Source organism: Pseudophryne corroboree, chromosome 1 (genome assembly GCF_028390025.1).
Source record: "Pseudophryne corroboree isolate aPseCor3 chromosome 1, aPseCor3.hap2, whole genome shotgun sequence".
In the NCBI taxonomy this organism is placed as follows: domain Eukaryota; kingdom Metazoa; phylum Chordata; class Amphibia; order Anura; family Myobatrachidae; genus Pseudophryne; species Pseudophryne corroboree.
In genome coordinates this window covers 216,094,387-216,107,927 of record NC_086444.1, presented here as the reverse complement: position 1 = coordinate 216,107,927, position 13,541 = coordinate 216,094,387, and the positions used below count along the sequence as shown (strand labels likewise).

Genomic DNA, 13,541 nt, shown 5'->3' with positions numbered 1-13,541 from the left:
CTATAAAATTTCTCTGACGTCCTAGTGGATGCTGGGAACTCCGTAAGGACCATGGGGAATAGACGGCTCCGCAGGAGACTGGGCACATCTAAAGAAAGATTTAGGACTATCTGGTGTGCACTGGCTCCTCCCCCTATGACCCTCCTCCAAGCCTCAGTTAGATTTCTGTGCCCGGCTAAGCTGGATGCACACTAGGGGCTCTCCTGAGCTCCTAGAAAGAAAGTATACTTTAGGTTTTTTATTTTACAGTGAGACCTGCTGGCAACAGGCTCACTGCACCGAGGGACTAAGGGGAGAAGAAGCGAACCTACCTAAGTGGTGGTAGCTTGGGCTTCTTAGGCTACTGGACACCATTAGCTCCAGAGGGATCGCACACAGGACCCGACCTCGTCGTCCGTTCCCGGAGCCGCGCCGCCGTCCCCCTTACAGAGCCAGAAGCAAGAAGGTCCGGAAAATCGGCGGCTGAAGACTTCTGTCTTCTCCAAGGTAGCGCACAGCACTGCAGCTGTGCGCCATTGCTCCTCATGCACACCACACACTTCGGTCACTGATGGGTGCAGGGCGCTGGGGGGGGGGGCGCCCTGAGCAGCAATAAATAACACCTTGGCTGGCAAACTGACACCATATATAGCCCCAGAGGCTATATAGGTGTATATTAACCCCTGCCAGAAATATTAAAATAGCGGGAGAAAGCCCGCCGAAAAAGGGGCGGAGCCATCTCCCTCAGCAAACTGGCGCCATTTTCCCTCACAGCTTCGCTGGAAGGATCGCTCCCTGGCTCTCCCCTGCAGTCCTGCACTACAGAAAGGGTAAAAAAGAGAGGGGGGGCACAAATTTAGGCGCAGTATAATATATATATGCAGCTATATGGGGAAAACACTCTTTATAGGTGATATCCCTGTGGTATACAGCGCTCTGGTGTGTGCTGGCATACTCTCCCTCTGTCTCCCCAAAGGGCTTTGTGGGGTCCTGTCCTCTGTCAGAGCATTCCCTGTGTGTGTGCTGTGTGTCGGTACCGCTGTGTCGACATGTATGATGAGGAAAATGATGTGGAGGCAGAGAAAATGCCTGTAAATGTGTTGTCACCCCCTGAGGGGTCGACACCTGTGTGGATGGACTTATGGAAGGAATTACGTGACAGTGTCAGCTCCTTACATAAAAGGTTTGACGACATAGGACAGCCGGCTACTCAGCTTGTGACTGTTCCAGCGTCTCAAATGTCATCAGGGGCTTTAAAACGCTCACTACCTCAGATGACAGACACAGATGTCGACACTGATACCGACTCCAGTGTCGACGACGATGAGACTAGTGTACCCTCCAATGGGTCCACCCGTTACATGATTGAGGCAATTAAAAATGTATTACACATTTCTGATAGTACCACAGGTACCACAAAAAAGGGTATTATGTTCGGTGAGAAAAAACTACCAGTAGTTTTTCCTGCATCTGAGGAATTAAATGAGGTGTGTGAGGAAGCCTGGACTTCCCCCGATAAGAAATTGATAATTTCTAAACGGTTATTGGCAGCGTACCCTTTCCCGCCAGAGGATAGGTCACGTTGGGAAACATCCCCTAGGGTAGATAAAGCGCTTACACGTTTATCAAAACAGGTGGCACTACCGTCTCCGGATACGGCCGCCCTAAAGGATCCTGCTGATAGAAGGCAGGAAGCTACCCTAAAAGATATATATACACACACGGGCATTATATTACGACCAGCGATTGCATCAGCATGGATGTGCAGTGCTGCTGCTGCGTGGTCAGATTCCCTGTCGGATAATATTGATACCCTGGATAGGGACAATATTTTGCTGAGGGGTGGAACTGTTGGGGATGGTCTTTCAGACCTCGTTTCCACAGCTACGGCTGGGAAATCGACATTTTGCCACAGGCTACCCCACAGCAAAAGAAAGCACCGTATTATCAAGTACAGTCCTTTCGGCCCCATAAACACAAGAGGGCTCGAGGCGCATCCTTTCTGCCGAGAGGCAAAGGTAGAGGGAAAAAGCTGCAGCATACAGCCAGTTCCCAAGAGCAAAAGTCCTCCCCCGCGTCCGGTAAGTCCACAGCATGACGCTGGGGCTTCACAGGCGGACCCGGGTACGGTGGGGGCCCGTCTCAGAAATTTCAGCACACAGTGGGCTCTCTCACAGGTGGATCCCTGGATCCTTCAAGTAGTATCTCAGGGGTACAGGCTGGAATTCGAGACGTCCCCCCCCCCCCCCCCGCCGTTTTTCTAAAATCTGCCTTACCAGCAACTCCCTCTGTCAGGGAGGCAGTGTTGGTGGCTATCCAGAAACTGTATTCACAGCAAGTGATTGTCTAGGTACCCCTCCTTCAGCAAGGAAAGGGTTACTATTCCACAATGTTTGTGGTACCGAAACCGGACGGTTCAGTGAGGCCCATCTTAAATTTAAAATCCTTGAACACTTATATCAAAAGGTTCAAGTTCAAGATGGAATCGCTCAGGGCGGTTATTGCGAGCCTGGACGAGGGGGATTACATGGTCTCCCTGGACATCAAGGATGCGTACCTACATGTCCCCATTTACCCCCCTCACCAGGAGTACCTCAGATTTGTGGTACAGGACTGTCACTATCAGTCCAGACGCTGCCGTTTGGGTTATCCACGGCACCGAGGGTCTTTACCAGGGTAATGGCCGAAATGATGATACTCCTTCGCAAGAAGGGAGTTTTAATTATCCCGTACTTGGACGATCTCCTGATAAAGGCGAGGTCCAAGGAACAGTTGGTAGTGGGGGTAGCACTTTCTCGGGAAGTGCTACAACAGCACGGCTGGATTCTCAATATTCCAAAGTCACAGCTGGTCCCGACGACACGTCTTCTGTTCCTGGGAATGATTCTGGACACAGACCAGAAAAAAGTGTTCTTCCAGTGGAAAAAGCCGAGCAGTTGTCATCTCTAGTCAGAGACCTCCTAAAACCGGGACAGGTGTCGGTACATCAATGCACGCGAGTCCTGGGAAAAATGGTAGCTTCGTACGAAGCAATTCCATTCGGAAGGTTCCACGCAAGGACTTTCCAGTGGGACCTGTTGGACAAATGGTCCGGGTCCCATCTCCAGATGCAACAGCGGATAACCCTGTCGGCAAGGACCAGGGTGTCGCTGCTGTGGTGGCTGCAGAGGGCTCATCTACTAGAGGGCCGCAGATTCGAAATACAGGACTGGGTCCTGGTGACCACGGATGCCAGCCTTCGGGGCTGGGGGGCAGTCACACAGGGAAGAAATTTCCAAGGACTGTGGTCAAATCAGGAGATTTCGCTTCACATAAATATTCTGGAGCTAAGGGCCATTTACAATGCCCTAAGCCAAGCAAGGCCCCTGCTTCAGAACCAGCCGGTACTGATCCAATCAGAAAACATCACGGCGGTCGCCCATGTAAACAGACAGGGCGGCACAAGAAGCAGGAGGGCAATGGCAGAAGCCACAAGGATTTTCCGATGGGCGGAAAATCATGTGTTAGCACTGACAGCAGTGTTCATTCCGGGAGTGGACAACTGGGAAGCAGACTTCCTCAGCAGGCACGACCTCCACCCGGGAGAATGGGGACTTTATCCAGAAGTCTTCCAAATACTGGTAAACCGGTGGGAAAGACCACAGGTGGACATGATGGCGTCCCGCCTCAACAAAAAGCTAAAAAGATATTGCGCCAGGTCAAGGGACCCTCAGGCGATCGCTGTGGACGCTCTAGTAACACCGTGGGTGTACCAGTCGGTTTATGTGTTTCCTCCTCTGCCTCTCATTCCCAAGGTAATACGAAGGCGAGGAGTGAAAACTATACTCGTGGTTCCGGATTGGCCAAGAAGAGCTTGGTACCCGGAACTTCAAGAGATGCTTTCAGAGGACCCTTGGCCTCTGCCACTCAGACAGGACCTGCTGCAGCAGGGGCCCTGTCTGTTCCAAGACTTACCGCGGCTGCGTTTGACGGCATGGCGGTTGAACACCGGATCCTGAAGGAAAAGGGCATTCCGGAGGAAGTCATCCCTACCCTGATCAAAGCCAGGAAGGATGTCACCGCAAAACATTATCACCGCATTGGCGAAAATATGTTGCTTGGTGTGAGGCCAGGAAGGCCCCAACGGAGGAATTTCAACTGGGTCGATTCCTGCATTTCCTACAAGCAGGGGTGACGTTGGGCCTCAAATTGGGGTCCATTAAGGTCCTGATTTCGGCCCTTTCGATTTTCTTCCAGATAGAACTAGCTTCCCTGCCTGAAGTTCAGACTTTTGTCAAGGGAGTTCTGCATATTCAGCCTCCTTCTGTGCCCCCAGTGGCACCTTGGGATCTCAATGTGGTTTTGGAGTTCCTGAAATCACATTGGTTTGAACCACTTAAGACTGTGGATGTGAAATATCTCACGTGGAAAGTGGTCATGCTGTTGGCCCTGGTTTCGGCCAGGCGTGTGTCAGAATTGGCGGCTTTGTCCTATAAAAGCCCTTATCTGATTTTCCATATGGATAGGGCAGAATTGAGGACTCGTCCTCAGTTTCTCCAGAAGGTGGTATCAGCGTTTCACTTGAACCAGCTTATTGTGGTGCCTGCGGCTGCTGGGAACTTGGAGGATTCCAAGTTACTGGACGTAGTCAGGGCCCTGAAAATTTATGTTCCAGGACGGCGGGAGTCAGGAAAACTGACTCGCTGTTTATCCTGTATGCACCCAACAAACTGGGTGCTCCTGCTTCTAAGCAGACTATCGCGCGCTGGATTTGTAGCACTATTCAGCTGGCGCATTCTGCGGTGGGACTACTGCAGCCTAAATCTGTAAAAGCCCATTCCACAAGGAAGGTGGGCTCATCTTGGGCGGCTGCCCGAGGGGTCTCGGCTTTACAACTTTGCCGAGCTGCTACTTGGTCAGGGGCAAACACGTTTGCAAAATTCTACAAATTTGATACCCTGGCTGAGGAGGACCTGGAGTTCTCTCATTCGGTGTTGCAGAGTCGTCCGCACTCTCCCGCCCGTTTGGGAGCTTTGGTATAATCCCCATGGTCCTTACGGAGTTCCCAGCATCCACTAGGACGTCAGAGAAAATAAGAATTTACTCACCGGTAATTCTATTTCTCGTAGTCCGTAGTGGATGCTGGGCGCCCATCCCAAGTGCGGATTGTCTGCAATACTTGTAAATAGTTATTGTTACACAAATCGGGTTGTTGTTATTGCGAGCCATCTGTTCAGAGGCTCCTTTTGTTATCATACTGTTATACGAGTTATACGTGTGATTGGTGTGGCTGGTATGAGTCTTACCCGGGATTCAAAATCCTTCCTTATTGTGTCAGCTCTTCCGGGCACAGTGTCCTAACTGAGGCTTGGAGGAGGGTCATAGGGGGAGGAGCCAGTGCACACCAGATAGTCCTAAATCTTTCTTTAGATGTGCCCAGTCTCCTGCGGAGCCATCTATTCCCCATGGTCCTTACGGAGTTCCCAGCATCCACTACGGACTACGAGAAATAGAATTACCGGTGAGTAAATTCTTATTATTTTAATGAATCTCCTTTTTTCCAGGTATTGCATATGGAATGTCTGTAGTGGGCCCTGCAGTTGGATATTTGATAGGTGGACAGCTGTTGAATATTTACATTGATTTTGAAAAAGTATCAAGGCAAGTAAAGTATTTTGTAGTAAATATCATTTATAGGTATTGGATCCATTACCCAGAATGCTTGGGAATTTCCTAAACATATATAAAAATAAACTTTTAAGAATGATGCTCATAATATATTTTAGCAGAGCTCTACATAATATACTGTATATAAGAAGAAACCCTCAGTGATCATGTCTGAGTGTACATAACATTTTCACTGACCTAAAGCAATATTCAGCGTTTTTTCTTTACTGATTTTTGATGAAGAAGTCATGACTGATTATGACTGACTAGCGAGGTCGGTACAATACACAAACAATTAAATTATATACAGTTGTGATAACTGAAACGTTATTGGAAATCCTGAGACGTTATTGGAAATCCAGTATCATGTGCATCATTTAAACCAGAAGTGCCGCACCTGTGGATGGGTATGAGATTGCTTGTGAGGGCACCAGCTGTTGATATTTAGCAAAGGGAGTGCTGTACCCTTATATATGGAATCAGTAGGATTTAGCGACGATAGGGATATTGGGCGTCATTATACCGACAACGGCATCCCAGATCATCAGAATGTCTTGCTGCACTCGCCACAGGTTCTATTCCCACTCTATGGGTGTTGTATCACACGAGTGGGAAAAGCCCCTGTTAGCCGGGATTCCGGTTGTTGGCATTGTCAGCGGTTGCAATCCCGGCATCGGTATCCTGCCCTCCACAATCCCGACTGCCGGCAACATAACTGTGTGTATGTATATATACATATACATATATATATATATAGGTCCCCGGTCATCCCCTTATCCTGATGAGAATGCGTATACTAAAGTATTAAAGCACTGAAACGTTGCTGACCAATTTAATGCTGTGACGAGTTTATTTAAGGTATCAGGTGTACTGCACCATGTGGACATTGGTTGTATAGATAGATAGATAGATAGATAGATAGATAGATAGATAGATAGATAGATAGATAGATAGATAGATAGATAGATAGATAGATAGATAGGTAGATAGATACTTTTAATTCTTAATGGGTCGATCAAAAGAAAAACAAAACCCTCAGTAGGGAACCTGCTGACAGGTGAGTGTCTTGAATCATTCACCACAGTTGTTCATGTAATTGTTATATATTCCTTTAATTTTAATTAAGCAATTATTTTTCACAAATCAGAAATGTGGCAAATGAATAATATTGATTTCTCTGACAATAACATAATTGATAACATTGACATTTACTTTGTTAATATATTTCTTGAAGTGTGCCGCTTTCGACAGATGACCCACGATGGCTTGGCGCATGGTGGATTGGATTTTTAATTGTAGGGCTAGTGACATGGTTGCTGATCGTACCTTTCTCCTGCTTTCCAAAACACTTACCAGGTAAGTAAGTGACCTTGCAGAGAACATTTTCTTACAGATGCTAAAATCAGCTGCATATTGATTCTCAAAACAATTTGTTAGAGTTTATTGAAATTTAAATCAATGTGAAAATATCATGCTGATTTCAGGAAGGTTGAAAAGGTCAGACCACATTTTGGCATTTTTAATTTGCAACAACAAAGTTCAAACACAGTGGTGTTCAAAATTCAGCTTAAAAAAGTAATGTTAAAATAATTTTTGTGAACATCAAACCAACCTGATAGAGGAATGTAAGCTACAAAAGTGAGCTGCAAATTTTGAACTCTTAGGGCATGTTGCTGGTTGAATGCAAACATATATTTGTCCATCAGTTCGATGAACTTCAATTGCATGTTCAACAGGTTAGACATTTTTAGACATCTCTAATTTTGATATTAAACAGTGATGTGGTCAAGTTGCTGTCCAGACACGCAAGTATCAATACTGCTGAACTCTGTTATACACTGTATCTGATTGTAGTACTATAGATGGATTGTAGGGGTGTAGTATGGTATGCCGGCGGCCGGGCTCCCGGCGACCAGCATACCAGCGCTGGGATCCCGACCGCTGCATACCGACAGCGTGGCGAGCGCAAATGAGCCCCTTGCGGGCACGGTGGCACGCTACATGCGCCACGCTATTTAGTCTCCCTCCAGGGGGGTCGTGGACCCCCAAGAGGGAGAAAAAGTGTTGGTATGCCAGCTGTCGGGATTCCAGCACTGGTATACTGTGCGGCGGGATCCCGACAGCCGGCAAACTGAAGACCGCCCAATTGTAGTACTATAGGAGGATTGTAGAACAATAAGAGTTTTGTGGTAGTGAGTCTTGGATAGGCCTCTGTAATTAAAAGGGCTGTACATTGATTAAAGGTTAACAACAGGTTAGAGGGAGGTATATACTCCTTTCAGTATGAGTGGGAACAAGATTGATAATCTCACCCAGTGCATATCTTGTCAGCTGTATGCATACCTGTAGCAATAGTTCCAGGGTGAGTACCTCTGCATGAGATGTGAGAAAATGGTCTCTTTGGAAACCCAGGTAACTGATCTAAAGGAAACCATTGCTACACTGAGGGAGATTGCCAATCTTGAGCAAAGTCTGCAGCTCCCTATGGAGGCATTGGTGGGTCAGGGGGGATCGGACGAGGATGAACAGGTAGGTAGTTGGGTCACAGTTAGAAGGGGTAGAGGTGGGAGAAAGAGGCAGGCCAGCTCTGAGCTATTAATTCCCAGTAGATTAGCCAGACTGGATGAAGATACTGTGGATGGCAGTGCAGATTTGGTGGAGCTGGCTGAGACTTTTTACTCTAGCAACCAGAAGAAACGGTCCCTCCAGCACAGAGGAGAAAGTTGATAGCAAGGTACCTAGTCAGATTGTGGTGGTAGGAAATTCACTTATTAGAAAAGCAGATAGGGTAATCTGCTACTGTGACCACGATCGTCGTACAGTATGTTGTCTCCTGGGTGCTTGGGTACGTAACATTGCAAATTGGGTAGACAGATTGTTGGGAGGGGCTGGGAAAGACCTAGCAGTATTGGTGCACGTTTGCACCAATGACAAAGTAAGTGGTAGATGGGATGTCCTTAAAAACGATTACAGGGATCTAGGTTGCAAATTTAAGACACGGACATCTAAGGTAATAATCTCATAAATATTACCTGTGCCATGAGCTAACCCAGGGAGGCAGAGGGAGATTAGGGAGGTAAATGTATGGCTAAGAGATTGGTGTAGGAAGGAGGGATTTGTTTTCTTGGAAAATTGGGCAGACTTCTCGGTCTTCTTGGTCTTTTAATTTTCACATTAAAATACCAATATGATATTATAGGAGACATGGTGGGATGATTCACGTGACTGGACAGCAAATTTGGAGGGTTATACTCTCTTCAGAAGAGACAGGGCTAATAAAAGAGGACGAGGGGTATGTCTTTATGTTAAACCACTCTTAAAACCATAATTAAAGGAGGTTATGTATGAGGGAGCTGGAGATAACGTGAAGGCATTATGGGTTGAAATTTCAAGTGGGGGAAAAGGAACAAAAAAGCTATTAATAGGGACATGCTACAAACCACCTGACATTAGTGTGACTGAGGAGGTACAACTCTTGCAGCAAATCAAAAAAGCTGCAGGACTAGGGGAGGTCCTAATCATTGGGGATTTTAATTATCCTGATATAAATTGGAACAACTTATCATAGGGGTAACAGGTTCTTAAATATGCTAAAAGATCAATACTTATCTCAAATAATTGAGAAACCTACTAGAACCAGGACTGTTCTGGACCTAGTACTAACTAATAATGTGGAGATAATATCAAATACTAAAGTTGGGGAGACCTTGGGAAACAGCGATCATAATATGGTCACATTCGATATTAGGTTTCAATAGCATCACCATAAAGGTTTAACAAAGACTTTTAACTTTAGAAACGCTAATTTTGACATGCTGAAACAAGCACTAAAGGACATTGACTGGGATACTTTGTTTCATGGTAAGAACACTGCTGAAATGTGGGATGCTTTTACAAGTTTGTGTGATAAATACTGTATATTCATAAATTCATTACCATGGGCAGCAAACACAGGAGTTCTAAATACAAACCGATGTGGCTTAATAATAGGGTTAAGGAAGAAATGAATAAAAAGAGGCGTGCTTTCAAAGCATTCAAATCAGATGGGAAGGCAGGGTCCAGGCCCGGCGCCATCCGCTCAGCAAAGAGATGCAAAGCAGGGAGGCGCCAGGCTGGAGAGGCGCTCTCCCTGCTCTGCATCCCTTTGCTGAGCCGATGTCCCTGATGCTGCACCTGTCACACTCAATGACAGGCAGTGGCGCCGGCAGCATGATGCCTCCTCTCCCCCTCCTCTGTGACAGTGCAGTGTGAGTGACTATTTGGGACCTATAAAGGGGGTGGAGCTACATGGACTAGTGGGCGGAACTACACGGGACCAGGATGCAGCCTGATACAAAGATGGATGATCTGCTACAGCTCCAGCAGCCAGACTTCCTTAGGTAAGATGTAAACAGAGTTAGTGATGAAAGTGTGTGTGTATCAGTGTGTATGTGTATATGTGACAGTGTAGCCATAATGTGTATAAACATCACTACTACAGTGAGCATAATGCACATAAATGTCGCTACTACAGGGGTCATCGTGCATAGGCGTCACTGCTACAAGGGGTGTCATGTGTATAAGCGTCACTGGTACAGGAGGCTTCATGTGTATAAGCGTCACTGGTACAGGAGGCTTCATGTGTATAAGCATCACTGGTACAGGGGGCATCATGTGTATAAGCATCACTGCTACAGGGGGCGTCATGCATGAGCGTCTTTAGTACAGGGGCGTCATGTGTAATAGCATCACTGCTACAGGGGTTGTCATGTGTAATAGCGTCACTGCTTCAGGGGGCGTCATGTGCATAAGCATCACTACTACAGGGGGCATCATGTGTATAAGCATCACTGCTACAGGGGGAGTCATGCATAAATGTCACTGCTACAGGGGGCATCATATGTATAAGCGTCACTGCTACAGTGGGCATCATGTGTATAAACGTCACTGCTACAGGGGGCATTGTGCATAAGCCTCAATAAGGTCATTAAAAGGAAACAACATGAGTTTATGAAGGACAGATCCTGTCAAACCAATTTACTTGGCTTTTATGAAACAGTAAGCGCAAAACTAGATCAGGGTAAAGAGGTGGATGTAATCTTTTTAGATTTTGCCAAAGCATTCAACACTGTACCACACATGAGACTTATCTACAAGCTACAAGAATCAGGGCTAGGAAGCACAATATGCACTTGGGTCAAAAACTGGTTAGATAATAGGGAGCAGCGCGTTTGTGTTAATGGATCTTTTTCAACTTGGACTAAAGTGCTAAGTGGTGTGCCGCAAGGCTCAGTATTAGGACCGCTATTGTTCAATATTTTCATTAACGACCTAACAGAAGGTCTAGAGAGCATGGTGTCAATTTTTGCAGATGATACCAAATTGTGTAAAGTTATAAATGCGGAGGGGGATGCTGAGTCGCTTCAGAACGACTTAGTTAAATTAGAATCTTGGGCAGCGAAATGGAGAATGCACATCAATACAGACAAGTGTAAGGTAATGCACTGTGGTAACAAGAACAAAAATAACACCTACCTACTAAATGGAGTAAAATTAGGGGATTCTGTACTGGAAAAGGACTTAGGTGTCCTCATAGATAGCAAACTAAGCAGTAGTACCCAAAGTAGGACTGCAGCAAAGAAGACTAATAAGATATTAGCATGCATAAAACTGGGAATTGATGCTAGGGACGAGAGTATTATACTCACGTTATATAAATCACTTGTGAGGCCACACCTTGAATACTGTGTACAATTCTTGGCACCTTACTACAAAAAGGATATCGTGGAGCTAGAAAAGGTTCAAAGGCGGTCGACCAAACTAATTAAGGGTATGGAGACGCTGGAATACGAGGAAAGGCTTGCCAGACTAGGCATGTTTACACTGGAAAAGAGGAGATTAAGAGGGGACATGATCAACATTTACAAATATATAAGGGGACAATATACAGATCTTGCGCAGGACCTGTTTTTGGTTAGATCAACACAGAGAACTCGTGGACACTCGCTCAGGTTAGAGGAGAGGAGATTCCGCACAATACAGCGTAAAGGCTTTTTTACGGTAAGGACGATACGTGTTTGGAATTCCCTGCCTGAGGGAGTTGTAATGGCTGACTCAGTCAACACCTTTAAGAATGGGTTAGATAAATTCCTAATGGATAAGGATATCCAGGGTTACAGGGCATAGTCACGCAATATGGTTATTATAAAAAAGAGGGGTAAAACGTAACGGCAGTCATCAACTTCAGTCAAAATTTTATGCAAAATAATCGTGCATAGGAGACCACAAATAGGTTGAACTCGATGGACAATTGTCTTTTTTCAACCTTAGATACTATGTTACTATGTTACTATATTACTGCTACAGGGGACATCATGTATATAAGCGTCACTGCTACAGGGGGTGTCGTGTATAAGCATCAATGCTACAGGGAGCCTTGTGTATAAGCGTCACTGCTACAGGGGGCGTTATGTATATCAGCATCACTGCTACAGGGGGCGTCATGTATAAGCATCACTGCTACAGAGGGCGTCATGTATATAAGTTTCACTGCTACAGGTGGCGTCATGTGTATAAGCATCACTGCTAGAGGGGGCATCGTGCAGAAGCGTCACTGCTACAGGGGGCATTATGTGCATAAGCATCACTGCTACAGAGGGCATCATGGATATAAGTGGCATTGCTACAGGGGGCTTCATGCATAAGCATCACTGCTACAGTGGGCATCATATGCATAAGCGTAACTGCTACAGGGGGCATCATGTGTATAAGTATCAGTGCTACAGGGGGAATCATGTGTAAGCGTCACTGCTAAAGGGGTCATAATGTGTAAGCATCAATGCTACAGGGGGCATTATGTGCATAAGCATCACTGCTACAGGGGGCATCATGTGCATAAGCATCAATGCTACAGGGGGCGTCATGTGCATAAGTGTCACTGCTACAGGGGGCATTGTACATAGGCATCACTGTTACAGGGGGTGTCATGTGTATAAGCGTCACTGGTACAGGAGGCTTCATGTGTATAAGCGTTACTGGTACAGGGGGCGTCATGTTTATAAGCGTCACTGCTACAGGGGGCATTATGCATGAGTGTCACTGCTACAGGGGGCGTCATGTGTAATAGCGTTACTGCTACAGTGGGCATCATGTGTAATAGCATCACTGTTACAGGTGGCGTCATGTGTATAAGCATCACTGCTACAGAGGGCGTCATGCACAAGTGTCACTGCTACAGGGGGCATCATGTGCATAAGCATCACTGCTACAGTGGGGGTCATGTGTATAAATGTTACTGCTACACGGGGCATTGTGAAAAGCCTCACTGCTACAGGGGACATCATGTATATAAGCATCACTGCTACAGGGGGCATCACGTGTATATGCATCAATGCTACAGGGGGCCTCATGCATAAGCATCACTGCTACAGGGGGCATCATGTATATAAGCGTCACTGCTACAGGGGGCGTCATATGTATAAGTGTCACTGGTACAGGGGGCGTTATGTGTATAAGCATCACTGCTACAGAGTGTGTCATGTATATAAGTGTCACTGCTACAAGGGGCGTCATTCATAAGTGTCACTGCTACAGGGTGCGTTATGTGCATAAGCATCACTGGTACAGGGGGCATCATGTATATAAGTTGCTATGGGGGGCGTCATGCATAAGCATCACTGCTGCAGGTGGCATCATATGTATAAGCGTTACTGCTACAGGGGGCATCATGTGTAAGCATCACTGCTACAGGGGGCATTATGTGTAAGCATCAATGCTACAGGGGGTGTCATGTGCATAAGTGTCACTGCTACAGGAGGCATCATGTGCATAAGCATCACTGGTACAGGAGGCATCATGTGCATAAGTATCACTGCTACAGGGGCTGTCATGTGAATAAGCATCACTGCTACAAGGGGCATCATGTGCATAAGCGTCAC

The 13,541-nt window shown here is 46.3% G+C and overlaps 1 protein-coding gene across 1 annotated transcript in view; it reads left to right on the top strand.

The window, feature by feature from the left end:
* The window catches only part of SLCO4C1 (solute carrier organic anion transporter family member 4C1), a 146,320-nt gene that overhangs the window by 78,540 nt on the left and 54,239 nt on the right, over window positions 1-13,541 (top strand). The window contains exons 4-5 of the mRNA XM_063964072.1: window positions 5,523-5,619; window positions 6,860-6,981. Of these exons, the coding sequence (XP_063820142.1) occupies window positions 5,523-5,619; window positions 6,860-6,981 (219 nt within the window). The remainder of the gene's footprint in view (window positions 1-5,522; window positions 5,620-6,859; window positions 6,982-13,541) is intronic.